Source organism: Hypanus sabinus, chromosome 24, assembly GCF_030144855.1.
Source record: "Hypanus sabinus isolate sHypSab1 chromosome 24, sHypSab1.hap1, whole genome shotgun sequence".
Taxonomy (NCBI): Eukaryota; Metazoa; Chordata; class Chondrichthyes; order Myliobatiformes; family Dasyatidae; genus Hypanus; species Hypanus sabinus.
Genome location: NC_082729.1, coordinates 33,721,796 through 33,749,433, shown reverse-complemented (window position 1 = coordinate 33,749,433; position 27,638 = coordinate 33,721,796). Strand labels below are relative to the sequence as shown.

Here is a 27,638-nt window from a genome sequence, read left to right as displayed (position 1 = left end):
CAACTTCCGGTAATCCCCCCCCCTCACCCTTCCCCCATCCCACTTTCACTCCGTCTCCTCTTCTAACTGCCTATCATCTCTCATGGCTCTGCCTTCTTCTACTACCCACAGTGCTTTCTCCTTAGATTCCTTCTTCACCTCTTCTGCCTATCCCTTCCCTGTTTCTCCTCCCCCACCCCTTGATCTTTCCTCTGATTGGTTTTCCACCCTCCCCCCACCTTCTTTATAGGGCCCCTTCTTCTTTAGTTCTGGCAAAGGGTCTCAACCCGAAACATTGACTGCTCCTTTCAACGAATGCTGCCGGACCTGCTGAGTTCATCCAAACTGGACTCTGGGTATTGAGGAGTCTGATGGCTTGGGGGAAGAAACTGTTACACAGTCTGGCTGTGAGAGCCCGAATGCTTCAGTACCTTTTGCCAGATGGCAGGAGCGAGAAGAATTTGTGTGAGGGGTGCGTGGGGTCCTTCATAATGCTGTTTCCTTTGCGGATGCAGCGTGTGGTGTAGATGTCCGTTATGGTGGGAAGAGAGACCCCGATGATCTTCTCAGCTGACCTCACTATCCACTGCAGTCTTGCATTCTGAGATGGTGCAATTTCCAAACCAGGCAGTGATAGAACATAGAACATAGAATAGTACAGCACATTACAGGCCCTTTGGCCCACAATGTTGTGCTGACCCTCAAACCCTGCCTCCCATATAACCCCCACCTTAAATTCCTCCATATACCAGTCGAGTAGTCTGTTAAATTTCACTAGTGTATATGCCTCCACCACTGACTCAGGCCGTGCATTCCACGCACCAACCACTCTCTGAGTGAAAACCCTTCCTCTAATATCCCCTTTGAACTTCCCACCCCTTAACTTAAAACCATGTCCACTTGTACTGAGCAGTGGTGCCCTGGGGAAGAGGCGCTGGCTGTCCACTCTATCTATTCCTCTTAACATCTTGTACACCTCGATCATGTTTCCTGTCATCCTCCTTCTCTCCAAACAGTAAAGCCTTAATCTCTGATCATAATTCATACTCTCTAAACCAGGCAGCATCCTGGTAAATCTCCTCTGTACCCTTTCCAATGCTTCCACATCCTTCCTATAGTGAGGCGACCAGAACTGGATGCAGTACTCCAAGTGTGGCCTAACCCAAGTTTTATAGAGCTGCATCATTACATCACGTTGCTTAAACTCTTTCCCTTGACTTATGAAAGTTAACACCCTATAAACTTTCTTAACTACCCTATCTACCTGTGAGGCAACTTTCAGGGATCTGTGGACATGTACCCCCAGATCCCTCTGCTCCTCCACACTACCAAGTATCCTGCCATTTACTTTGTACTCTGCCTTGGAGTTTGTCCTTCCAAAGTGTACCACCTCACACTTCTCCAGGTTGAACTCCATCTGCCACTTCTCAGCCCACTTCTGCATCCTATCAATGTCTCTCTGCAATCTTCGACAATCCTCTACACTATCTACACCACCACCAACCTTTTGTGTCATCTGCAAACTTGCCAACCCACCCTTTTACCCCCACATCCAGGTCGTTAATAAAAATCACGAAAAGTAGAGGTCCCAGAACAGATCCTTGTGGGATACTTGTGATGCAGCTGCTCAGGATGCTCTGAATACAACCCCTGTAAAATGTGATGGGGATGGGGGGGGGGGGGGGCAGATGGACTTCCCTCAGCCTTCGCAGAAAGTAGAGACGCTGCTGGGCTTTCTTTGCTATGGAGCTGGTGTTGAGGGACCAGGTGAGATTCTCCGCCAGGTGAACAGCAAGAAATTTGGTGCTCTTTACAATCTCTACTGAGGAGCCATCGATGTTCAGCGGGGAGTGGTCGCTCCCTGCCCTCCTGAAGTCAACAACCATCTCTTTTGTTTGATTCACATTCAGAGACAGGTTGTCGTCTCTACGCCAGTCCATTAGCTGCTGCACCTCTTCTCTGTATGCTGACTCGTCATTCCTGCTGATGAGATTCACCATCAAAGAAAAGATGTGCTGGCATTGGAGAGGGTTCAGAGAAGGTTCACAAGGATGATTCGGGGACTGAACGTTTGTTAGCTCTGAGCCTGTACGTGCTGGAATTTAGAAGGATGGGGGAGATCTCATTGAAATCTTTCAAATGTTGAAAGAGCTAGACAGACCAGATGTGTGATGCTTCCCATGGTGGGAGAGTTTAGTACAAGAGGGCACAGCCTCAGGATAGCGGGATGTCCATTTAAAACAGATGCGGAGAAATTTCTCTAGCCAAGGGTGGTGAATGTGTGGAATTTATTGCCACATGCCACTGTGGAGGCCAGGTCGTTGAGTGTCTTTAAAGCAGAGATTGATATTTTCTTGATTGGCCTCGGCATCAAAAGTTACGGGCAGAGGACGGGGAGTGGGACGAAGGAGGGGAAAGAAGTGTCAACCATGACTGAATGGCGGAGCAGACTCGATGGGCCAAATGGCCTAATTCTGCTGCTAAGTCTGATGGTCAAAGTATTCTGCCGCATACGGCGGCCTTGTTGCGCACTCCATTCCAATTTTACAGTATACTTTTAATTTCTGCGGTTTCCTTCGTATTTCTTGTTCAAGTGCTGATAGTCACATCGGAGACGATAGACTGACTCTCCGAACATCAGGACGACAGCATTTACCCACTACGTGATGCAGTTGACAATCCTGTTGTACATAATATTTTTAAAAATTTACTATATTGAACACTTAGAGGGAAGCGTAACGTAAAGATTTTTACTCCGCACGTATATGAAGGATGTAAGTAATAAAGTCAATTCAATTCGCATTTCCGTTTCTCAATCACTTTCCTATTTTACCAATATACAGTACCGTGCCAAACTCGAAAGCACTCTCTCTCTCTCTGCATCTGTGTGGGTCTAAGACGTTTACAGTGTTGTCTATACTAAGATTGCCAGTCAGAGCTGGATCTATGATACCATACAATCTGCAGATACTGTTAATCAAGAATAACACGCGCAGAATGCAGGAGGAACTCAGCAGCTCGGGCAGCATTCACGGAGGGAAAAAAACAGTGGACATTTCGGGCTCAGACCCTTTATCAGGATTGGAAAGAAAAGGGGCAGAAGCCGCCATAGAACGATGGGATGGGAGGGTGGACAGTGTGATAAACTGGGTGGTGTTCGGTGCAAGAGGTAAACGGCTGAGGAAGAAGTTATGGCAGGGAGCCCAGACCTTTTATCACCCTGGGATGACAGCATCAGCATGATATTATTTCGAACATATTAAATCACATTCTAAAAAAAATCACTGGCCGCGCATGCGTAGAGACATGGGGGCATCGCCATGTTGTGTGTACTGGCAGATACCTTCCCTCGGGCCCGGATCCCCGGTCCCGCCGACTACACGTGCGGCCCTGGAGGCCCTCACTCGCCGTGCCACAGTCCCCGAACCTTCCTAACTGTCCCTCGGTCCTCAAGCTCCCTGGATACTTCCCCTTTCCTTCTACCGCCCTGCCTCCCGAGCACCGACCTATCAGGTGACAGCACCCGCTGAAGACTGGCAGGCACTTTGGTTAATGGGGCGCCGGATCTCCGAACGTTTACCCCGCCCACTGAAGACTGGCAGGCATGCTATCCAATGGACTATCAGATCGCTGTTATGTAGCTTGGCCCGCTGACTACTGGCAGGCGTGTTATCCAATGGGGCGCCTAACCGCGGGACGTCTCCAAGTCCACCCAATAGCAGTGAGGGTGGGTCCACGGGGAGGGCGTGGCTCTGTTTGATCGACAGACCTAGAAGCCTCGCCCTCCCTCCCGCTCTCTCCCTGGGCACCACCTGTCAATCCGCCGCTGGGCAATGGTTGGGGATGAAGGCAGGAAAGTATCGGAGGAGACGGGTTTGAAGCATCCTCCGCTGCAGGTAAATTGTGGGCCGCTTCCCTCCGCACTGCAGCCGCTCCCTTTCACGTCCCAAGTCAGTAATTGCAAATATCTGCGAGTCAATAATATGTGAGAATCAATCCTGTTTGCAAATTTTCGCCTGCATCTCTCTGGGTTTGCATCGTCCACCGCTCCCTCTCTGAGCGAGCACCATCCTCCCCTCGGACGCTCTGGAGGTGGGGTAGGTAGGAGGTGGGAGGTTCTGCCATGGGGGTTGGTTGGCGACTGAATCGGGAGAGGCCACAGGGAGAGGAGGGAGGGTGGGGGGATAACGGGAGAGGGATTGGAGGGGGGGGGGGTATGGATGGTGGTGTGGAAATGGGCAACTGCACCAGGGACGTGGTGTCATAAGACAGAACTGCTCCGAAACAGGCACTTCGGCCCAACTCCTTCATGCCGACCTAGATTTCCACCTGCGTTTCCCTGTAAGCATTTTTTAGCAGAGTTTTTAAAAAATATATATTGTTCATGTCGCTGCCTCAACCACTTCCTCTGGCAGCTCCTTCCACCTAGCCCGCCCTCCGTGAAAAAGTTGTCCCTTGGGTCCCTATTAAGCCTCTCTCCACTCTCACCCTATTGCCTCTGGTTCTTCATTTCCCCACCATGGGGAAAATGGCCTTGCGCTTTCATCCCATCTGTGCCCCCATGGTTTTTATACACCTCTGTTGGGCCACCCCTTCAGCCTCCTGCGTTCCAAGGAATAAAGTTATGGCCCGACCAACCTCCGTCCCTCGGCTGGCAACATCCTCGTGTAAGTCTCCACCGCAGTCTTTGCAAGTTCGTGACATCTTTCCGCAACCTTCCTGATTCTCGAGCTCAGTGCCTCGATTAATAAAGACAAACACGTCTTCATTATCGCCCTGTCACTTTCAGGAGGACAAACTGGCTTTGGGAGTGGTGCAAAGGAGGCTCACCAGGTTGATCAGCGGCTTAGACTGTGAGAAGAGGTCGAATCGCCTGGGACTGTGCTCGCTGGAATTCAGCAGGATGAGAGGAGATCTTATAGAAACATAAAATTATGAAAAGGATTGATAAGATAGAGACAAGAAAGTTGTTTCCACTGGTAGGTGAGACGAGAACTAGGGGACGTAGTCTCAAGGTTCGGGGGAGTAAATTTAGGACGGAGATGAGGAGGAACTGCTTTTCCCAGAGACTGGTGAATCTGTGGAATTCTCTTCCCAATGAAGCAGTGGAGGCTACCTCAGTGAATATATTTGAGACAAGATTTTTGGATAGATTTTTGCATAGTAGGGGAATTAAGGGTCATGGAGAAAAGGCAGATAGATGGAGATGAGATCTTATTGAATGGTGGGGCAGGCTCGATGGGCCAGATGGCCGACTCCAGCTCCTGTTTCTCATGTTCTTATGTTGTGGACTAGAACCCCAAGATCCCTCTGTATATCAAAACTGTTTAATGACCCGTCCTCGAATTTGTACTGTCCCTTTACATTTGCCCTCCCACTTGCCAGGATTAAACTCCATCTGCCACTTCTCTGCCCGAGCTCCCAGGTCTATTATTAATGTCCGTGACCCAAACCCTGCCTTTCTCTTGCTGAGGGCAGTTGGCCGCAGGAGAGAACCACCTTGCAGGAACTTGACTCAGAAACTTAACAGCCACTTGTTCACCATTGCCATGTCTCCTCTGTATTTCCAGTGTGGCATGGAATCAGTGGCGAAACAGACCCTTCGGCCCATCTGGTCCATGCCAGCCAAGATTAACATCTGAGCTGGTCCCACTTGCCTGCACTTGGCCCATATCCCCATGCACCTGTCCAATGTTGTTCATGTACCTGCCTCAACCACTTCCTCCGGCAGCTCGCTCCATGTACGGAGCAGCTGATTATAAACACTGTGTGCATTCACCCCATCTATGCCACTCATGATTTTATACACCTTCCAACAATGTCTGGGGTCAGTAGGTTAACTGCCCTGTAGTGTGGGTGAGGAGGGCACACAGTTGGATTTAAATAAAGGATGGAACATTGAGGCGTTGCTCAGACCACACTGTGGTAGTGTGAGCAGATTTAGGGCCCTTATCTAAGAAAGGATGTGCTGATGTTGGAGAGGGTTCAACGGAGGTTCAAGACAATGATCCTGGGAATGAAAGGGTTAACGTGTGGGGAGCGTTTGATGGCTCTGGGCCTGCACTCGCTGGAGTTTAGAAGAATTGATAGGGGAGTCTCATTGAAACCTACTGAATATTGAAAAACCTGGACGCGGAGAGGATGTTTCCAGTAGTGGGGAGTCGTGGACCAGAGAGCACAGCCTCAAAATAGACGGGCCTCCCTTCAGAGCAAATACGAAGAGGAACTTCTTTAGCCAGACGGTGGTGAATCTGTGGAATTTGTTGCCGTGGACCGTTGTGGAGGCCAAGTCACTGAGTATACTTTAAGTGGAGGTTGATGGGTTCTTGATTGGTGTGGGCATTAAAGGTTCTGGGGAGAAGGCAGGAGAGTGGGGTTTAGATGGATAATAAATCAGCCATATGGGAATGGTGGAATGGCCTAATTCTGCTCCTATGTCTTATGGTCTACAATAAAATGGGGTTGGTGTAACTGGGCTAGCAGCAGCTCAGTGGGCCAAAAGGCCTTATTTCTTACCGGATATCTCCGTGAGCATAAGGCAGTGTGGGGAAATAGACCTCTAATTAACTCTTATTCCATGAAGACATTCCTCCAAGAGGAACACCACCTTGTCAGTGGGGTTGGAGGCTTGCATGCCCCAGTGACCTGGAGAGGTATGTCGGCTGGAGTCTAGGCCTTGTAATTTTGGCTCTTGGTAGAGCCACCCATGCCAAACAGGTCAAAGGGTGGAGGAGTGGTCCACCAGGTTCGGGGGTTCAGCTCAGGGTGACCAACCCCGACTGGTCGGGAAACAATCGCTATGCCAACAGCCATGAAGAATCCTATATCTGCGTGCAATGCTGTGGATAGACAGAGACGGAGGAGCTTCATTGCCGGCCTGCACGCCAGCAGCACCAAAGGCAGAGAAAAAAATATAATGAAGGCATTAACCTCTTCCCTCCCACTCTCTTCCCAGCCAGACTTTGCCCTCTCTACTCAGGCCTCTTTTCCGACACAGCCCTATTATGTCACCACACTCCCGCAGCCATGGTTGTGCAGTCAGTGGTACAGAGATACTTATGTGTGAGATACATGGGGAAGGGTAGAGGACTGGGAAAGGAGGGAAAGGAGTTTCGGAATGCAGGGGGGAAACAGGTGGGGGGAGAAGGGTGTGAGAGAAAGACAGGAAGGGAGGTGGATGCAGCGGGTCCTTGGGACAGAAACGCTAGCAGACACCAGTCAAATCCAAAAATGTTGGGAAGGTGTTTGACATCCAAGGGGGTGGGGGGATCACGGGAGCCCGTCCCAAAAATGTGAGCACCACCCTGTGCCGAGAACCTGCTTGGTAGCAGTCAGAGGGAGCTTCACTCTGTGTCTGACCCTGGGGGTGTGTGATGGGACGGTGTGGAGGGAGCTTCACTCTGTGTCTGACCCCGGTAGTGTGTGATGGGACGGTGCGGAGGGAGTTTCACTCTGTGTCTGACCCTGGGAGTGTGTGATGGGACGGTGTGGAGGGAGCTTCACTCTGTGTCTGACCCTGGGAGCGTGTGATGGGACGGTGTGGAGGGAGCTTCACTCTGTGTCTGACCCCGGGAGTGTGTGATGGGACAGTGTGGAGGGAGATTCACTCTGTGTCTGACCCCGGGAATGTGTGATGGGACGGTGCGGAGGGAGATTCACTCTGTGTCTGACCCCGGTAGTGTGTGATGGGACGGTGCGGAGGGAGTTTCACTCTGTGTCTGACCCCGGGAGTGTGTGATGGGACGGTGTGGAGGGAGCTTCACTCTGTGTCTGACCCCGGGAGCGTGTGATGGGACGGTGTGGAGGGAGCTTCACTCTGTGTCTGACCCCGGGAGTGTGTGATGGGACAGTGTGGAGGGAGATTCACTCTGTGTCTGACCCCGGGAATGTGTGATGGGACGGTGCGGAGGGAGATTCACTCTGTGTCTGACCCCGGGAATGTGTGATGGGACAGTGTGGAGGGAGTTTCACTCTGTGTCTGACCCCAGGAGTGTGTGATGGGACAGTGTGGAGGGAGTTTCACTCTGTGTCTGACCCCAGGAGTGTGTGATGGGACAGTGTGGAGGGAGCTTCACTCTGTGTCTGACCCCGGGAGTGTGAGATGGGACGGTGTGGAGGGAGCTTCACTCTGTGTCCGACCCCGGGAGTGTGTGATGGGACGGTGTGGAGGGAGCTTCACTCTGTGTCTGACCCCGGGAGTGTGAGATGGGACGGTGTGGAGGGAGCTTCACTCTGTGTCCGACCCCGGGAGTGTGTGATGGGACGGTGTGGAGGGAGTTTCACTCTGTGTCTGACCCCGGGAGTGTGTGATGGGACGGTGTGGAGGGAGATTCACGCTGTTTCTGACCCTGAGAGTGTGTGATGGGGCGGTGTGGATGAGTTTCACCCTGTGTCTGACGCTGGGTGGGTGTGGTGAGCTGAGCCATTTCCCTGCTCTGTTGACGGGGCAACAGCAAGTTATTGAACAGCCAGGGCTGTGACCTTTGGTCTCTGCCAATATTGGGCGGGTTTGCTCAGCCAGGATGGGCACGGCGCTGGCGGACTGCTCGGTGGCGTGACACCCTCCTTTTCTGTCCCTTTCTCCCACACCACCCTGCCCCTCCACTCCAGTGATGTTAAGGAGGCTATTGGGTCCGCCCCACTGGACGCAGCGAGTGCGGGAGGTGGAGGTGCCCCGGGACGCGGAAGGGCGGCTGGAGCTGTGCCTGCAGGGCGGGGCCGAGAATGGGCGCCTGCTGACCCTGGGTGCTGCCCCCGGGCCGGGCACAGGGAGATCCCGTGGTGGCGAGCTGCTGCTGGAGGTGAACGGCGCCCCGGTGGCCGGCCTCACCCTCCGCGACACCCTCGACGTCCTGGAACGGCTGGAGGGCCCGGTGCACATCAAGACCGTCCCACCAGGTGGGCCGTCGCGCGGAGGGGGGAGACTGCGCGGTGGGGGGAGTCGACATCCGTGACCGGGAGGTGTGGGGAACCTACATCTCGGACAGGTAGCAGAGACGCCGTCTGGGAGAGGTGGAGACGGGAGCCTGTCTGCAGGGGCGGGGGTGGTCTCGGTCTCCGTCTGGGACAGGGTTGTCTGGGAGGGAGGGGGAAGGTGGTGCAGAGGACAGAGTCGCTATCTCAGGGCTTTGGAGACCCGGGTTTGACTCCCACCCTCTCTCTGTTTGTGTGTGTGTGTTTGTGCCCACATCCATAAGATTGCGGCCACTCGGCCCATCGGCTGAATTATTATCCCTCTCAATCCCATTCTCCCCGTAAATTTTAACACCCTGACTGACCAAGAACCTACCAACCTCTGCTTTAAATATACCCAATGACTTGGCCTTCATTGCTGTCTGTGGCAATGAATCCCAGGTTCACCACCCTCTGGCTCAAGAAATTCCTCCTCATCTCTGTTCTAAAGCAAGTCCTCGTTTTCTGAGGCTGTGCCCTCTGGTCCTGGGCTCCCCCACTGGAGGAAGAATCCTCTCCATCTTGGCCTTTCAGGATTCAATGAGATCCCTCCCCCCTCACTCTTCTAAACTCCAGCGAGTACAGGCCCAGAGCCATCAAACACTCCCCGTATGGAATATAAGAGCAAGGATGTGATGTGGAGGCTTCATAAGGCATTGCTCAGACCGCACGGAGGACTGAGAGCAGTCTTGGGCTTCTGATCCGAGAAAGGATGTGCTGGCGTTGGAGACGGTTCAGAGGAGGTTCATGAGAATTCTCCCAGGAATGAAAGGGTTAACTCATATAGAGCACTTCATGACTCTGGGCCTGTATTCACTTTAGTTTATTAGAATGGCAGGGATTTTAATTGAAACCTATAAAATATTAAAAAGCCTCGATAGAGTGCATTGGGAGAGGATGTTTCCTGTAGTGGAGGAGTCCAGGACCAGAGGGCACAGCCTCAGAATAGAAGGACGTACTTCTGTAGAAGAGGGTGGTGAATCTGGAATCAATTGCCACAGGCGGCTGTGGTTGGGTGTATTTAATGCTGAGGTTGAGTGGTTTAATTAGTCAGGATGTCAAACGTCAGGAGGAGAAGGCAGGAGAACGGGGTTGGGAGGATTAAAAAATCAGCCATGATGGAATGGAGGAGCAGACATGATGGGCTGAATGGCCTAATTCTGGCCCTGTGGGTTCCCCCGGTCACTCTGGTTCCCTCCTTGTCCCAGTGAAAGTGCGGGATCGATTTTCCTGCCCCAGTGTGTGTGAGAGAGGGGGAGAATCTGGGGAGAGTGGTGTCGGTGGAAATCCGGGGGGTAGGGGTGGAAATGGGTGGGCTGGACTCCGCCAGGAGTCTCCAGACCCTTGGGACGCTGTGGCAGGGGTGGATTGTGGAGGGAGAGGTGAGCGCGCGAGGCTGATGTCTCTCCCCTGTCGCCCCTCCACCCCCGCCCCCCAAGGCTCGCAGCTGAACGCGGACCTGAGACACTTTCTGAAGCAAGCCTTTGCGCCGGGCACGGCGGACAGCGAGCTCCAGGAGACCATCCGGCGGAACCTCTGCCTCCGCGCTGTGCCCTGTGAGTCCGGCATCCCCACGGTGCTCCCTCCTCGCTGCACATCCCTCCCCAGCACTTCCACCCTCCCTGCTCCCTGCCCCGCCGCAGTGTTCCCTCCGCACCATCCCTCGCTCGGCGCCGGGCCTCGTGAGTCCCGCATTGCTCCCCCCTCACCGCCCCTCCCGCATTGCTCCCTCCTCATCGCCCCTCTCAACTGCATAGATATCCCTCCTTACTGCTCCATCATCACCGCCCCCCCACAATCACCCCACACTGACCGTCTGCCCTCAATCCCTCCTCGCCTCTCTTCCCTCGGCATGAAGCGCCCTCCGCTCTCTCTCCCACAGCATGACCTCCTCACCGCTCGCTCCTCACCTGTTCGAAACCATTTCCCCCCCATCCTTACTGCACCTTCCTCTTCAACACCACCGCCACAGCACCGATCCAGCTCCTCGCATCCCGACTGGAATCTCGGCTCCCATTCCCACAGGCACGACGCGGGTCCCTCGGGAGGGGGAGGTGCCGGGCGAGGACTATCACTTCATCACCCCCTCCGAGTTCCAGGCCCTCGACCGAGCCGGTGGTCTGTTGGAGAGCAACAGGTTCAATGGTATGTTTGTCTGTGTGTGAAACCACCCCACAACCCAATTCCCTCATCCTCGTCTCTTATAACACACTCCCTCTCTGTAACCCCTTCCTCGTCTCCAATAGCCACTCCCTCTCCTACACCCCTCCCTGTCTCCATTACCTCCTCCCACACCGACACTCCTCCCCATCTCTGTAAACTCCTCCCTCCCCTACACCCCCTCCAAATCTCTGTGAATCCACCCTCCCCTACACTCTTCCTCATCTCCGTGACCCCTTTCATCACTCACTCTCCTCCCCGTCTCCGTGACCCCTTCCCTCTCCTACACTCCTCCCCGTCTCCGTGACCCCTTCCCTCTCCTACTCTCCTCCCCGTCTCCGTGACCTCCTTCCCTCTCCTACACTCCTCCCCGTCTCCGTGACCTCCTTCCCTCTCCTACACTCCTCCCCGTCTCCGTGACCTCCTTCCCTCTCCTACTCTCCTCCCTGTCTCTGTGACCTCCTTCCCTCTCCTACACTCCTCCCCGTCTCCGTGACCTCCTTCCCTCTCCTACACTCCTCCCCGTCTCCGTGACCTCCTTCCCTCTCCTACACTCCTCCCTGTCTCTGTGACCTTCCCTCTCCTACACTCCTCCCCGTCTCCGTGACCTCCTTCCCTCTCCTACACTCCTCCCCGTCTCCGTGACCTCCTTCCCTCTCCTACACTCCTCCCCGTCTCCGTGACCTCCTTCCCTCTCCTACTCTCCTCCCCGTCTCCGTGACCTCCTTCCCTCTCCTACTCTCCTCCCCGTCTCCGTGACCTCCTTCCCTCTCCTACACTCCTCCCCGTCTCCGTGACCTCCTTCCCTCTCCTACACTCCTCCCCGTCTCCGTGACCTCCTTCCCTCTCCTACACTCCTCCCCGTCTCCGTGACCTCCTTCCCTCTCCTACTCTCCTCCCTGTCTCTGTGACCTCCTTCCCTCTCCTACACTCCTCCCCGTCTCCGTGACCCCTTCCCTCTCCTACACTCTTCCCCGTCTCTGTGACCTCCTTCCCTCTCCTACTCCCTACTCTCCTCCCCGTCTCCGTGACCTCCTTCCCTCTCCTACACTCCTCCCCGTCTCCGTGACCTCCTTCCCTCTCCTACACTCCTCCCCGTCTCCGTGACCTCCTTCCCTCTCCTACTCTCCTCCCTGTCTCTGTGACCTCCTTCCCTCTCCTACTCCCTACTCTCCTCCCCGTCTCCGTGACCTCCTTCCCTCTCCTACACGCCTCCCCGTCTCCGTGACCTCCTTCCCTCTCCTACACTCCTCCCCGTCTCCGTGACCTCCTTCCCTCTCCTACACTCCTCCCCGTCTCCGTGACCTCCTTCCCTCTCCTACACTCTTCCCCGTCTCTGTGACCTCCTTCCCTCTCCTACTCCCTACTCTCCTCCCCGTCTCCGTGACCTCCTTCCCTCTCCTACACTCCTCCCCGTCTCCGACCTCCTTCCCTCTCCTACACTCCTCCCCGTCTCCGTGACCCCTTCCTTCTCCTACACTCCTCCCCGTCTCCGTGACCTCCTTCCCTCTCCTACACTCCTCCCCGTCTCTGTTGCCCCTTGCCTCTACTACACCCCGCCCTGTCTCTGTTGCCCCTTCCCTCCCTTCAACACACCTCCTATCTGCGTGAACCCCTCCCTCCCCTTCCCTGTGACTTGTCCTAAGCTACACTCATCACCTACCCTCCTGGGCTCTGAGCTCCGGAACTTCCTGCACAAATCCCCCACGCAACTTCCTCTCTATAAAATGCTTTATAACTCTAACCTGTTTCTCCGACCTTCAAGTCGCTCAACTGCCTGTGCTGAGAATGGGTAATGAGAAAGTTTAATGGGAGATGCACTATGTATCTGACCCCGGGAGTGTGTGATGGGATGGTGTGGAGGGAGGTTCAGTCTGTGTCTGACCCCGGGAATGTGTGATGGGACGGTGTGGAGGGAGCTTCACTCTGTGTCTGACCCCGGGAGTGGGTGATGGGGCAGTGTGGAGGGAGTTTCACTCTGTGCCTGACCCTGGGAGTGTGTGATGGGACGGTGTGGGGGGAGCTTCACTCTGTGTCTGACCCAGGGACAGTGTGATGTGGCAGTGTGGAGGGAGTTTCACTCTGTTTCTGACGCCTGGGGTGTGTGATGGGACGGTGTGGAGGGAGATTCACTCTGTGTCTGATCCTGGGAGTGTGTGATGGGACGGTGTGGAGGGAGCTTCACTCTGTTTCTGACCCTGGGAGTGTGTGATGGGACAGTGCAGAGGGTGCTTCACTCTGTGCCTGACCCCGGGAGTGTGTGATGGGATATTGTGGAGGGAGCTTCACTCTGCGTCTGAACCCGGGAGTGTGTGATGGGACGGTGTGGAGGGAGCTTCACTCTGTATCTGACCCCGGGAGTGTGTGATGGGACAGTGTGGAGGGAGCTTCACTCTGTGTCTGACCCCGGGAGTGTGTGATGCGACGGTGTGGAGGGAGCTTCACTCTGTGTCTCACCCTGGGAGTCTGTGATGGGACAGTGTGGAGGGAGCTTCACTCTGTGTCTGATCCTGGGAGTGTGTGATGGGATGGTGTGGAGGGAGCTTCACTCTGTTTCTGACCCTGGGAGTGTGTGATGGGACAGTGCAGAGGGTGCTTCACTCTGTGCCTGACCCCGGGAGTGTGTGATGGGATGTTGTGGAGGGAGCTTCACTCTGTGTCTGACCCTGGGAGTGTGTGATGGGGCAGTGTGGAGGGAGTTTGTGTCTGACCCCGGGAGTGTGTGATGGGGTGGTGTGGAGGGAGCTTCACTCTGTATCTGACCCTGGGAGTGTGTGATGGGGCAGTGTGGATGAAGTTTCACTCTGTTTCTGACCCCGGCAGTGTGTGATGGGGCAGTGTGGATGAAGTTTCACTCTGTTTCTGACCCCGGGAGTGTGTGATGGGACGGTGTGGTGGGAGCTTCACTCTGTGTCTGACCCCAAGTGTGTGTGATGGGACGGTGTGGAGGGAGCTTCAATCTGTGTCTGACCCTGGGAGTCTGTGATGGGACAGTGTGGAGGGAGCTTCACTCTGTGTCTGTCCCCGGGAGTGTGTCATGAGACTGTGTGGAGGGAGCTTCACTCTGTGTCTGACCCCGGGAGTGTGTGATGGGACGGTGTGGAGGGAGCTTCAATCTGTGTCTGACCCTGGGAGTGTGTCATGAGACTGTGTGGAGGGAGTTTCACTCTGTGTCTGACCCCGGGAGTGTGTGATGGGACGGTGTGGAGGGAGTTTCACTCTGTCTGACCCTGGGAGTGTGTGATGGGACGGTGTTGAGGGAGCTTCACTCTGTGTCTGACCCTGAGTGTGTGTGATGGGATTGTGTGGAGGGAGCTTCACTCTGTGTCTGAACCCGGGAGTGTGTGATGGGATGGTGTGGAGGGAGCTTCACTCTGTGTCTGTCCCCAGGAGTGTGTCATGGGACTGTGTGGAGGGAGTTTCACTCTGTGTCTGACCCCGGGAGTGTGTAATGGGACGGTGTGGAGGGAGTTTCACTCTGTCTGACCCTGGGAGTGTGTGATGGGACGGTGTGGAGGGAGCTTCACTCTGTGTCTGACCCCGGGAGTGTGTGATGGGACGGTGTGGAAGGAGCTTCACTCTGTGTCTGTCCCCAGGAGTGTGTCATGGGACTGTGTAGAGGGAGCTTCACTCTCTGACTGAACCCGGGAGTGTGTGATGTGACAGTGTGGAGGGAGCTTCACTCTGTCTGACCCCGGGAGTGTGTGATGGGACGGTGCGGAGGGAGCTTCACTCTGTGTCTGACCCCGGGAGTGTGTGATGGGACGGTGTGGAAGGAGCTTCACTCTGTGTCTGACCCTGAGTGTGTGTGATGGGATTGTGTGGAGGGAGCTTCACTCTGTGTCTGAATCCGGGAGTGTGTGATGGGATGGTGTGGAGGGAACTTCACTCTGTGTCTGACCCCGGGAGTGTGTGATGCGACGGTGTTGAGGGAGATTCACTCTGTGTCTGACCCCGGGAGTGTGTGATGGGACAGTGTGGAGGGAGATTCACTCTGGGTCTGACCCCGGGAGTGTGTGATGGGATGGTGTGGAGGGAGCTTCACTCTGTGTCTGACCCCGGGAGTGTGTGATGGGACGGTGTGGAGGGAGCTTCACTCTGTGTCTGACCCCGGGAGTGTGTGATGGGACGGTGTGGAGGGAGCTTCACTCTGTGTCAGACCCCGGGAGTGTGTGATGGGACGGTGTGGAGGGAGCTTCACTCTGTGTCTGACCCCGGGAGTGTGTGATGGGACAGTGTGGAGGGAGATTCACTCTGGGTCTGACCCCGGGAGTGTGTGATGGGATGGTGTGGAGGGAGCTTCACTCTGTGTCTGACCCCGGGAGTGTGTGATGGGACGGTGTGGAGGGAGCTTCACTCTGTGTCTGTCCCCGGGAGTGTGTCATGAGACTGTGTGGAGGGAGCTTCACTCTGTGTCTGACCCCGGGAGTGTGTGATGGGACGGTGTGGAGGGAGCTTCAATCTGTGTCTGACCCTGGGAGTGTGTCATGAGACTGTGTGGAGGGAGTTTCACTCTGTGTCTGACCCCGGGAGTGTGTGATGGGACGGTGTGGAGGGAGTTTCACTCTGTGTCTGAACCCGGGAGTGTGTGATGGGATGGTGTGGAGGGAGCTTCACTCTGTGTCTGTCCCCAGGAGTGTGTCATGGGACTGTGTGGAGGGAGTTTCACTCTGTGTCTGACCCCGGGAGTGTGTAATGGGACGGTGTGGAGGGAGTTTCACTCTGTCTGACCCTGGGAGTGTGTGATGGGACGGTGTGGAGGGAGCTTCACTCTGTGTCTGACCCCGGGAGTGTGTGATGGGACGGTGTGGAAGGAGCTTCACTCTGTGTCTGACCCTGAGTGTGTGTGATGGGATTGTGTGGAGGGAGCTTCACTCTGTGTCTGAACCCAGGAGTGTGTGATGGGATGGTGTGGAGGGAGCTTCACTCTGTGTCTGACCCTGGGAGTCTGTGATGGGACAGTGTGGAGGGAGCTTCACTCTGTGTCTGTCCCCAGGAGTGTGTCATGGGACTGTGTAGAGGGAGCTTCACTCTCTGACTGAACCCGGGAGTGTGTGATGTGACAGTGTGGAGGGAGCTTCACTCTGTCTGACCCCGGGAGTGTGTGATGCGACGGTGTGGAGGGAGCTTCACTCTGTGTCTCACCCTGGGAGTCTGTGATGGGACAGTGTGGAGGGAGCTTCACTCTGTGTCTGATCCTGGGAGTGTGTGATGGGATGGTGTGGAGGGAGCTTCACTCTGTGTCTGACCCCAAGTGTGTGTGATGGGACGGTGTGGAGGGAGCTTCAATCTGTGTCTGACCCTGGGAGTCTGTGATGGGACAGTGTGGAGGGAGCTTCACTCTGTGTCTGTCCCCGGGAGTGTGTCATGAGACTGTGTGGAGGGAGCTTCACTCTGTGTCTGACCCCGGGAGTGTGTGATGGGACGGTGTGGAGGGAGCTTCAATCTGTGTCTGACCCTGGGAGTGTGTCATGAGACTGTGTGGAGGGAGTTTCACTCTGTGTCTGACCCCGGGAGTGTGTGATGGGACGGTGTGGAGGGAGTTTCACTCTGTCTGACCCTGGGAGTGTGTGATGGGACGGTGTTGAGGGTGCTTCACTCTGTGCCTGACCCCGGGAGTGTGTGATGGGATGTTGTGGAGGGAGCTTCACTCTGTGTCTGACCCCAAGTGTGTGTGATGGGACGGTGTGGAGGGAGCTTCAATCTGTGTCTGACCCTGGGAGTCTGTGATGGGACAGTGTGGAGGGAGCTTCACTCTGTGTCTGTCCCCGGGAGTGTGTCATGAGACTGTGTGGAGGGAGCTTCACTCTGTGTCTGACCCCGGGAGTGTGTGATGGGACGGTGTGGAGGGAGCTTCAATCTGTGTCTGACCCTGGGAGTGTGTCATGAGACTGTGTGGAGGGAGTTTCACTCTGTGTCTGACCCCGGGAGTGTGTGATGGGACGGTGTGGAGGGAGTTTCACTCTGTCTGACCCTGGGAGTGTGTGATGGGACGGTGTTGAGGGAGCTTCACTCTGTGTCTGACCCTGAGTGTGTGTGATGGGATTGTGTGGAGGGAGCTTCACTCTGTGTCTGAACCCGGGAGTGTGTGATGGGATGGTGTGGAGGGAGCTTCACTCTGTGTCTGTCCCCAGGAGTGTGTCATGGGACTGTGTGGAGGGAGTTTCACTCTGTGTCTGACCCCGGGAGTGTGTAATGGGACGGTGTGGAGGGAGTTTCACTCTGTCTGACCCTGGGAGTGTGTGATGGGACGGTGTGGAGGGAGCTTCACTCTGTGTCTGACCCCGGGAGTGTGTGATGGGACGGTGTGGAAGGAGCTTCACTCTGTGTCTGACCCTGAGTGTGTGTGATGGGATTGTGTGGAGGGAGCTTCACTCTGTGTCTGAACCCAGGAGTGTGTGATGGGATGGTGTGGAGGGAGCTTCACTCTGTGTCTGACCCTGGGAGTCTGTGATGGGACAGTTTGGAGGGAGCTTCACTCTGTGTCTGTCCCCAGGAGTGTGTCATGGGACTGTGTAGAGGGAGCTTCACTCTCTGACTGAACCCGGGAGTGTGTGAGTGTGGAGGGAGCTTCACTCTGTCTGACCCCGGGAGTGTGTGATGGGACGGTGCGGAGGGAGCTTCACTCTGTGTCTGACCCCGGGAGTGTGTGATGGGACGGTGTGGAAGGAGCTTCACTCTGTGTCTGACCCTGAGTGTGTGTGATGGGATTGTGTGGAGGGAGCTTCACTCTGTGTCTGAATCCGGGAGTGTGTGATGGGATGGTGTGGAGGGAGCTTCACTCTGTGTCTGACCCCGGGAGTGTGTGATGCGACGGTGTTGAGGGAGCTTCACTCTGTGTCTGACCCCGGGAGTGTGTGATGGGACAGTGTGGAGGGAGATTCACTCTGGGTCTGACCCCGGGAGTGTGTGATGGGATGGTGTGGAGGGAGCTTCACTCTGTGTCTGACCCCGGGAGTGTGTGATGGGACGGTGTGGAGGGAGCTTCACTCTGTGTCTGACCCCGGGAGTGTGTGATGGGACGGTGTGGAGGGAGATTCACTCTGACCCCGGGAGTGTGTGATGGGATGGTGTAGATGGCGCTGTGGTCTGATGGAATTTTCTCTCTAATGCTCTATCCTCTTGTCATAGGGAACTACTATGGGACCCCAGTGCCCCCCTTGGTGCCCGTTGACCAATCTCTGAGCGTGGACTTGACCGAGCTGAGATATACCCAGTGCACCAGGTCCCTGGTGAACCTGGAAAAGGAGGCCGGCCGTGCAGGGGGGTCCACGGAGACCAGTGGTGAGGGGCTCCGTGCTGGGAAGGGCAGTTCACCCACTTCCTTAATATCCTCAGTGGGACCTCACAGAGAATGATTACAGGGAGGGCAATCAGTGAGGGAAAAGGGCGTGGATGTGGGCAATGTTGTTGGGGAGGTGGGGTTCCGAGTTTGGTCTGGGTGGAAGATAGCCTCGGTGGGTAATAGAGTTTTATTTGTGGTGGAGAGGTTGGGAGTGGTGGGAAATTGGGAAAGTTTTTGAGGGGAGTGGGAAGGGAATAGATTTGGACGGGAGGAAGCAGGGAAAATTTCAGATTGAGGGAAGAGGGCAGAGGTTCAGGTGAGAGATTGGGGGGAGAGTTTCATAGGGCAGGGGAAGGCGTAAAGTTGTGGACGGGAAGAGAGCGGGGAGAGTTTTGGATGGGGGCAAGGGCAGCAGTTGTGGGTGAGTTTCAGGTGGAAGTGGAGGTGGGCGAGTTTCGGTCAAGCAGGGGAGCTGGGAGAATTTCTGAAGGCAGGGAAAGGTGGAGAGTTTTGGGTGGGAGGGGAAGAGCAATAGTTTTGTGTGAGGGGTGGGGAGAGTTTTGGAGGGGGAGGGGAGCAGGAAGAGTTGGCTGGGAGGGGAAGGGGAATCTCAGTTGAGAAGGGGTAGATTTTCAGTGAGAGGGGGAGCTGGCAGAGTTTCAGGCGGAGTGGAGTTTTGGGTGAATGGTGGGGAAGAGTTTGGTATGGGAGGGGAGAAGGAAAAGTTTTGGGCAGGAGCGGTTTGGGATGGGGGAAGAATTTCAAATAGGAGAGAAAGGAGGGGAGAAAGGGAGACATTCAGGGGTTAAGAAACTCATGGGCTTGAAGTGTCTAATACTGAAGGACATGCATTTAAGGTGTGAGGGTGGAAAATTTAAAAAAGATGTGTCACAGAGAGGGAGGTGGATGCCAGGAATTTGCTGCCAGGGGAGGTGGTGGAGATCGATAGAATTGATGTTTAAGTGTCTGTCGTAGAAGTGCATGGAATTGTTGGGTATTTGGACTACAGGCAAGCAATAGAGATTTAGTTTAATTTGACGTCATGTTTAGCACAGACAGAGTGGGCTGAATGGCCTATTCCAGCACTGTTCTGGTCCTTATTCCAGTACTCAATATGGTGAACATACATGGTAATGAACAAGGAGAGAAACAATTACAGAGAGACGGAGTGAGGGATGTGGGGATGGAGACAGGAGAGGTAGAGTGATGGCAAGAAATGCGGAGAAGAAATGGGGAGAGAGACAGGCAGGCAGATCAAGGGAGAGTCGAGGAGTGAGGGAGGGAGAGTCGGGGAGTGAGGGAGGGAACAAGAGACAGAGTCAGAGACAGAAAGGAAGAGAGAGTCGAGGAGTGAGAGATGGATAGAGAAATGGGACAAGAGAGAAGGGGAGAAATGGAGAGAGGAAGAAAGAGAGTTGGTGGGGGGAGGGAAAATGAGAAAGACGAATGTGAGAGAAAGGGATGGGGATTCTAAGAGAGGCGGGGAGTGAGAGAGATGCAGGGAGTGTGTGGGAGGAAGACAGTGCGGGAGAGAGATGGAGAGTGTGAAAGAGAGAGAGAGAGAGAGAAAAGGAAAGGCAGGGAGTGTGAGAGAGTGGTGGAAAGAGAGACGGAGAGCAAGATGATCGAGTTCTGCCGTTCCTAGGATCAGACTATGTTTGGGGTTTGGAATTTGTGAGACTTGGTGGTACGTAAGTGAGTCCGTCAATGGGACAATTGATCCAGGAAAGGGTGAATGAGGGGCTTTTGGGGGTTGATACATATAAGATTATTAAGGGATTGGACACGCTAGAGGCAGGAAACATGTTCCCGATGTTGGGGGAGTCCAGAACCAAAGGCCACAGTTTAAGAATAAGGGGTAGACCATTTAGAATGGAGTTGAGGAAAAAGTTTTTCACCCAGAGAGTTGTGGATCTATGGAATGCTCTGCCTCAGAAAGGAGTGGAGGCCAATTCTCTGGATGCTTTCAATAAAGTTAGATAGAGATCTTAAGGATAGTGGTCAAGGGATATGGGGAGAGGGCAGGGACGGGGTACTGATTGTGGATGATCACAGTGAATGGCGGTGCTGGCTTGAAGGGCCGAATGGCCTACTCCTGCACCCATTGTCTATTGTCCATTGACATGGGATTGGCCTGCGGCTGGACTAATGCTGGGTGCTCTGATCCCCACACCCAGGGGCCGGCAGTGGTGAGCAGGGGAGAGAACCCGGACACACACCTCGCACGGCCAACGTGAACGAGGGTCCCACGCTGGAGACCGGGAGAGAGCAGCTCACCGGTACAGGTGGGACGTTCGAGGAGAGCCGAGGCACCGCGGCCGGAACAGCTTACGGTGTGGAGTATGTACAATGGCCGCGCATGCGCGCCGTGGCACTGACGCCCCGCTCGGCATGACGCCCTGTGCTCCCCGCGGTGATACCGACGTGACCCGCGCCCCTCACCGTGCCTCCGATGCGCCTCACGCCCCCTCGCTCCACATCCGCCACTGTGACACTCTGCACTCAAGGAATGTCACGCCCCAGGTCCCTGCCCATGACACAGGAGCGCTCCCTGCCGCTCTCCGTGACCCTGAGGTGCCTCATTCCCCTCGCTGCACCTCGTAATATTTCCCTTGTTTGTATTCCAGGTCCCATAACCCAGAGAGGATGGGTTCAGGTGTGAAGGGTGAGTGTGTTCACCTCTGGGATCTCCCACTGCCTCTCCTACACTTCCTCCCCTCTCCCAATGCCTCTCCTACACTTCCTCCCCTCTCCCACTGCCTCTCCTACACTTCCTCCCCTCTTCCACTGCCTCTCCTACACTTCCTCCCCTCTTCCACTGCCTCTCCTACACTTCCTCCCCTCCACTGCCTCTCCTACACTTCCTCCCCTCTCCCACTGCCTCCCCTCTTCCACTGCCTCTCCTACACTTCCTCCCCTCTTCCACTGCCTCTCCTACACTTCCTCCCCTCTCCCACTGCCTCTCCTACACTTCCTCCCCTCTTCAACTGCCTCTCCTACACTTCCTCCCCTCCACTGCCTCTCCTACACTTCCTCCCTTCTCCCACTGCCTCTCCTACACTTCCTCCCCTCTCCCACTGCCTCTCCTACACTTCCTCCCCTCTCCCACTGCCTCTCCTACACTTCCTCCCCTCTCCCTCTGCCTCTCCTACACTTCCTCCCCTCTCCCACTGCCTCTCCTACACTTCCTCCCCTCTCCCACTGCCTCTCCTACACTTCCTCCCCTCTCCCACTGCCTCTCCTATACTTCCTCCCCTCTTCCACTGCCTCTCCAAAACTTCCTCCCCTCTCCCACTGCCTCTCCTACACTTCCTCCCCTCTCCCACTGCCTCTCCTACACTTCCTCCCCTCTTCCACTGCCTCTCCTACACTTCCTCCCCTCTCCCACTGCCTCTCCTACACTTCCTCCCCTCTCCCACTGCCTCCTACACTTCCTCCCCTCTCCCTTTGCCTCTCTTACACTTCCTCCCCTCTCCCACTGCCTCCTACACTTCCTCCCCTCTCCCTTTGCCTCTCTTACACTTCCTCCCCTCTCCCACTGCCTCTCCTACACTTCCTCCCCTCTCCCACTGCCTCCTACACTTCCTCCCCTCTCCCTTTGCCTCTCTTACACTTCCTCCCCTCTCCCACTGCCTCTCCTACACTTCCTCCCCTCTCCCTTTGCCTCTCTTACACTTCCTCCCCTCTCCCTCTGCCTCTCCTACACTTCCTCCCCTCTCCCTTTGCCTCTCTTACACTTCCTCCCCTCTCCCACTGCCTCTCTTACACTTCCTCCCCTCTCCCACTGCCTCTCCTACACTTCCTCCCCTCTCCCTCTGCCTCTCCTACACATCCTCCCCTCTCCCTCTGCCTCTCTTACACTTCCTCCCCTCTCCCTTTGCCTCTCTTACACTTCCTCCCCTCTCCCACTGCCTCTCCTACACATCCTCCCCTCTCCCTCTGCCTCTCTTACACTTCCTCCCCTCTCCCTTTGCCTCTCTTACACTTCCTCCCCTCTCCCACTGCCTCTCTTACACTTCCTCCCCTCTCCCTTTGCCTCTCTTACACTTCCTCCCCTCTCCCACTGCCTCTCTTACACTTCCTCCCCTCTCCCTCTGCCTCTCTTACACTTCCTCCCCTCTCCCTTTGCCTCTCTTACACTTCCTCCCCTCTCCCACTGCCTCTCTTACACTTCCTCCCCTCTCCCACTGCCTCTCTTACACTTCCTCCCCTCTCCCACTGCCTCTCCTACACTTCCTCCCCTCTCCCTCTGCCTCTCCTACACTTCCTCCCCTCTCCCACTGCCTCTCCTACACTTCCTCCCCTCTCCCTCTGCCTCTCCTACACTTCCTCCCCTCTCCCACTGCCTCCTACACTTCCTCCCCTCTCCCACTGCCTCTCCTACACTTCCTCCCCTCTCCCACTGCCTCTCCTACACTTCCTCCCCTCTCCCACTGCCTCTCCTACACTTCCTCCCCTCTCCCACTGCCTCCTACACTTCCTCCCCTCTCCCACTTCCTCCCCTCTCCCACTGCCTCTCCTACACTTCCTCCCCTCTCCCACTGCCTCTCCTACACTTCCTCCCCTCTCCCACTGCCTCTCCTACACTTCCTCCCCTCTCCCACTGCCTCTCCTACACTTCCTCCCCTCTCCCTCTGCCTCTCCTACACTTCCTCCCCTCTCCCACTGCCTCCTACACTTCCTCCCCTCTCCCACTGCCTCTCCTACACTTCCTCCCCTCTCCCACTGCCTCTCCTACACTTCCTCCCCTCTCCCACTGCCTCTCCTACACTTCCTCCCCTCTCCCACTGCCTCCTACACTTCCTCCCCTCTCCCACTTCCTCCCCTCTCCCACTGCCTCTCCTACACTTCCTCCCCTCTCCCACTGCCTCTCCTACACTTCCTCCCCTCTCCCACTGCCTCTCCTACACTTCCTCCCCTCTCCCACTGCCTCTCCTACACTTCCTCCCCTCTCCCACTGCCTCTCCTACACTTCCTCCCCTCTCCCACTGCCTCTCCTACACTTCCTCCCCTCTCCCACTGCCTCTCCTACACTTCCTCCCCTCTCCCTCTGCCTCTCCTACACTTCCTCCCCTCTCCCACTGCCTCTCCTACACTTCCTCCCCTCTCCCACTGCCTCTCCTACACTTCCTCCCCTCTCCCTCTGCCTCTCCTACACATCCTCCCTACTCCCTCTGCCTCTCTTACACTTCCTCCCCTCTCCCTTTGCCTCTCTTACACTTCCTCCCCTCTCCCACTGCCTCTCCTACACTTCCTCCCCTCTCCCTCTGCCTCTCCTACACTTCCTCCCCTCTCCCACTGCCTCTCCTACACTTCCTCCCCTCTCCCACTGCCTCTCCTACACTTCCTCCCCTCTCCCTCTGCCTCTCCTACACTTCCTCCCCTCTCCCACTGCCTCTCCTACACTTCCTCCCCTCTCCCACTGCCTCTCCTACACTTCCTCCCCTCTCCCTCTGCCTCTCCTACACTTCCTCCCCTCTCCCACTGCCTCTCCTACACTTCCTCCCCTCTCCCACTGCCTCTCCTACACTTCCTCCCCTCTCCCACTGCCTCTCCTACACTTCCTCCCTTCTCCCTTTGCCTCTCTTACACTTCCTCCCCTCTCCCACTGCCTCTCCTACACTTCCTCCCCTCTCCCTCTGCCTCTCCTACACTTCCTCCCCTCTCCCTCTGCCTCTCCTACACTTCCTCCCCTCTTCCACTGCCTCTCCTACACTTCCTTCCCTCTCCCACTGCCTCTCCTACACTTCCTCCCCTCTCCCTCTGCCTCATACACTTCCTCCCCTCTCCCACTGCCTCTCCTACACTTCCTCCCCTCTCCCACTGCCTCTCCTACACTTCCTCCCCTCTCCCTCTGCCTCTCCTACACTTCCTCCCCTCTCCCACTGCCTCCTACACTTCCTCCCCTCTCCCACTGCCTCCCCTCTCCCACTGCCTCTCCTACACTTCCTCCCCTCTCCCACTGCCTCTCCTACACTTCCTCCCCTCTCCCACTGCCTCTCCTACACTTCCTCCCCTCTCCCACTGCCTCTCCTACACTTCCTCCCCTCTCCCACTGCCTCTCCTACACTTCCTCCCCTCTCCCACTGCCTCTCCTACACTTCCTCCCCTCTTCCACTGCCTCTCCTACACTTCCTCCCCTCTCCCTCTGCCTCCTACACTTCCTCCCCTCTCCCTCTGCCTCATACACTTCCTCCCCTCTCCCTCTGCCTCTCCTACACTTCCTCCCCTCTCCCACTGCCTCTCCTACACTTCCTCCCCTCTCCCTCTGCCTCTCCTACACTTCCTCCCCTCTCCCACTGCCTCCTACACTTCCTCCCCTCTCCCACTGCCTCTCCTACACTTCCTCCCCTCTCCCACTGCCTCTCCTACACTTCCTCCCCTCTCCCACTGCCTCTCCTACACTTCCTCCCCTCTTCCACTGCCTCTCCTACACTTCCTCCCCTCTCCCTCTGCCTCCTACACTTCCTCCCCTCTCCCACTGCCTCTCCTACACTTCCTCCCCTCTCCCACTGCCTCTCCTACACTTCCTCCCCTCTCCCTCTGCCTCTCCTACACTTCCTCCCCTCTCCCACTGCCTCCTACACTTCCTCCCCTCTCCCACTGCCTCCTACACTTCCTCCCCTCTCCCACTGCCTCTCCTACACTTCCTCCCCTCTCCCTCTGCCTCTCCTACACTTCCTCCCCTCTCCCTCTGCCTCTCCTACACTTCCTCCCCTCTCCCACTGCCTCCCCTCTCCCACTGCCTCTCCTACACTTCCTCCCCTCTCCCACTGCCTCCCCTCTCCCACTGCCTCTCCTACACTTCCTCCCCTCTCCCTCTGCCTCTCCTACACTTCCTCCCCTCTCCCACTGCCTCCCCTCTCCCACTGCCTCTCCTACACTTCCTCCCCTCTCCCACTGCCTCTCCTACACTTCCTCCCTTGTCCCATCTGCTGGAGGGTCCTGCACAACAGACGTTGACGATTGTTCTCCCTCCCCGGCTGTTGCCTGACTGGCTGAAACTTTTGGGCCATTCCCTGTTCCTTCCTTGTGTTCACCCTCTCAGATAACAGAGGGAGTGAGGGCAAGGGGACTGTGGGGGGGAGGAGGGAGGGCTGGGTGTAGGTGGACACTATCCCTCAGGCTGGCACTTGGCTTGGGCTCAGTTCCGGTCCCAGGGATTTGGGACGTTCACCAGCTCTTCGTCTGAACACTGTCATTTCCAACCCTCTCTCTAAATCACCACCATCTCTTCCTCATTACTCTACCTCCCCCAACACCCACTGCCCTCCACACCATCCCCCTCCTCCCCTTTCCACCCCTCTCTCCTTCTCACCTCCTCTCCTCTCCCCATACCCCCCTTACTGCCCTCCATCCCCCTCTTTCTCCTACTCCTCCACCCCACCTCCTTTCCCCCACTCTTCACTTCCCCAACCTCCCTTGCCTACCCCTGCTCACCCTTGCACCCTTCTCTGTTCCCTGCAGATGCCCCGTCTCCCACCGACGTCTCCCACATGCCCGGGCACTCTGTCTTCACCACCGTCACCAAGACCAACCACACCTTCGGCTTCACCATCGCCGGCGGCAACCGCCGCTCCGAGCTGCTGCAGATCGTCAGCGTGGCCCCTGGGGGCCCAGCTGACCGGAACGCTGACCTCCGCGTCTGTGAGTTGGGGCCTGGTTGGTGGGGGCTGTTGGGGTGGCGGTGAGTGGGCAGATTCCTAACGCCAGACCTGGGATCGAAGAGCACAGTGGGTGGGTCCAACCTTCCCAGCCTTCGTTTCCAGGGGAAAGCTGTCCAAGGCACAGACCACAGGTCCATCAGTAATTCCTCCCTGGGCTGTACTACTCGCTGGCTGAAGTCGGAGGTGCGGTTGTGGGGAGGTGATGGGACCATCTCAATGCAGCAGGTCCATGGGTGGGGGGAGCTGTCTGTCTGTAGGTATTTCCATCTCCCGAGACACCAGCTGACTTGCTGGGCGTTTCCCTACACTATGGCGCTTCCCTGTTTTGTCTCGGGTTCTTGAATGTCTGCAGGATTTTGGCTTTAATGGCTAGCTGGGGACAATTCAGCCCTGTGAGTCCCTGCTAGCTCCTCTTCCCAGGCCAGAAGTCACACAGCAGTGATACAGGCCCTTCATAAAAGTCTCTCTATGGTCCTTGGGGTCTGCCATGGTCAGTGGCTCCACATGTCGATAGGATGGTGGAGAAAGCATTGCCTTTAATAGAGTTCAAGATTTACACCATTTAAGAAAAAAACACTGGTGAGGCCACATCTGGATTGGTTCCAGACACCCCATAGAGGAAGGATCTTGTGGCTCTGGAGAAGGTGCAGAGGTTCAGCAGGATGCTGCCTGGATTAGAGGGCATCGGCCATGAGGAGAGGTTGGACAAACTTGGGTTGTTTTCTCTGGAGCGGCTGAGACCTGAGAGAGGTTTGTAAGGCGACAAGAGATACAGAGAGCTTTTTTCCCTTTTGTCGAAATGTCTTAATACCAGAGGGATCGCATTTAAGGAGAGAGGAGGAAGTCTGAAAGAGGTGTGTGGGACAAGATTTTCTTTTACACAGAGAGGCGAGTGCTTGGAGTGTGCTGCTAGGGGTGGTGGTGGAACCAGGTATGAAAGGTGCACTTAAGAGGCTCTTAGGCACGAGAATGTGCGGAGAATGGAGAATGATGGGCATTGTGTAGGCAGAAAGGATTAGCTGTTCGTGATTTGAGGCAAAGAACAGCACAGCTCTTTCCTATAGTTACAAGATTAATGAGTTAGGCTCATCATTGTGGGCTGAATGGCCTGTACCTGTGCTCAGTGGCCACGTTATTAGCTGCGCCTCTTGTAAATGCAAACATCTGATCAGCCAATCGGGCAGAAGCTCGATGGAAAAGACCCAGCAGAATTAGGACATTTGACCCATCAAGCCCGCTCCGCCATTCAATCATGATTGACCCTTTTTTCCCCGCCTCAGCCCCACTCCCCGGCCTTCTCCCTGTAACCTTTAATGCTGTGCCCAATCAAGAGCCTATCAATTTCTGCCTTAAACACATCCAGTGACCTGGCCTCCGCAGCTGCCTGTGGTAATAAATTCCACAAATTCACCACCCTTGAGCTAAAGAAATTTCTCTGCATCTCTGTTTTAAATGGACACCCCTGTGCCCTCTTGTCCTAGACTTGCCCACCATGGGAAGCATCCTTCCACATCTGCTCTGTCTAGCCTTTCAATGTTTGAGTGAGATTCCCCCCTCATCCTTCTAAATTCCAGCGAGTGCAGACCCAGAGCTGT

The 27,638-nt window shown here is 55.8% G+C and overlaps 2 protein-coding genes and 1 long non-coding RNA gene across 7 annotated transcripts in view; 1 reads left to right on the top strand and 2 right to left on the bottom strand.

The window, feature by feature from the left end:
* Window positions 1-218: 218 nt before the first annotated feature.
* On the bottom strand, window positions 219-3,665 carry LOC132380631 (uncharacterized). Its single transcript, XM_059949575.1, has 2 exons — window positions 3,323-3,665; window positions 219-2,660 (listed from the first exon to the last, which is right to left on the bottom strand). Exon 2 carries the CDS (start codon window positions 1,493-1,495, stop codon window positions 404-406), a length of 1,092 nt encoding a protein of 363 aa, XP_059805558.1. The 5' UTR covers window positions 1,496-2,660; window positions 3,323-3,665; the 3' UTR covers window positions 219-403.
* A 119-nt stretch (window positions 3,666-3,784) lies between these two features.
* The window catches only part of LOC132380629 (membrane-associated guanylate kinase, WW and PDZ domain-containing protein 2), a 52,201-nt gene continuing 28,347 nt past the window's right edge, over window positions 3,785-27,638 (top strand). The window contains exons 1-8 of one of the 4 annotated variants that reach the window (XM_059949570.1): window positions 3,785-3,875; window positions 8,590-8,877; window positions 10,371-10,487; window positions 10,957-11,076; window positions 18,223-18,375; window positions 20,554-20,716; window positions 21,004-21,041; window positions 25,844-26,023. In XM_059949570.1, coding sequence (XP_059805553.1) covers window positions 8,592-8,877; window positions 10,371-10,487; window positions 10,957-11,076; window positions 18,223-18,375; window positions 20,554-20,716; window positions 21,004-21,041; window positions 25,844-26,023 — 1,057 coding nt within the window. In that variant the 5' untranslated portion in view covers window positions 3,785-3,875; window positions 8,590-8,591. Of the gene's footprint in view, window positions 3,876-4,818; window positions 4,959-8,460; window positions 8,878-10,370; window positions 10,488-10,956; window positions 11,077-18,222; window positions 18,376-20,553; window positions 20,717-21,003; window positions 21,042-25,843; window positions 26,024-27,638 lie in introns of those variants that run through there. The other 3 variants (XM_059949571.1, XM_059949573.1, XM_059949572.1) reach the window with 3 other exon arrangements.
* Window positions 3,891-20,997, bottom strand: LOC132380632 (uncharacterized). 2 transcript variants are annotated; one of them, XR_009507829.1, is made up of 4 exons: window positions 20,819-20,997; window positions 10,842-11,051; window positions 4,810-4,894; window positions 3,891-4,718 (listed from the first exon to the last, which is right to left on the bottom strand). It is a non-coding gene; the product is annotated as an uncharacterized LOC132380632 (long non-coding RNA). The 2 variants fall into 2 exon arrangements; XR_009507828.1 differs by lacking the exon at window positions 3,891-4,718 and having other exon boundaries at window positions 4,769-4,894.

Bases quoted from the DNA above. Each gene is read 5' to 3' on its own strand.
- LOC132380631 (XM_059949575.1), bottom strand. From the start codon at position 1,495: ATGACACAAAAGGTTGGTGGTGGTGTAGATAGTGTAGAGGATTGTCGA.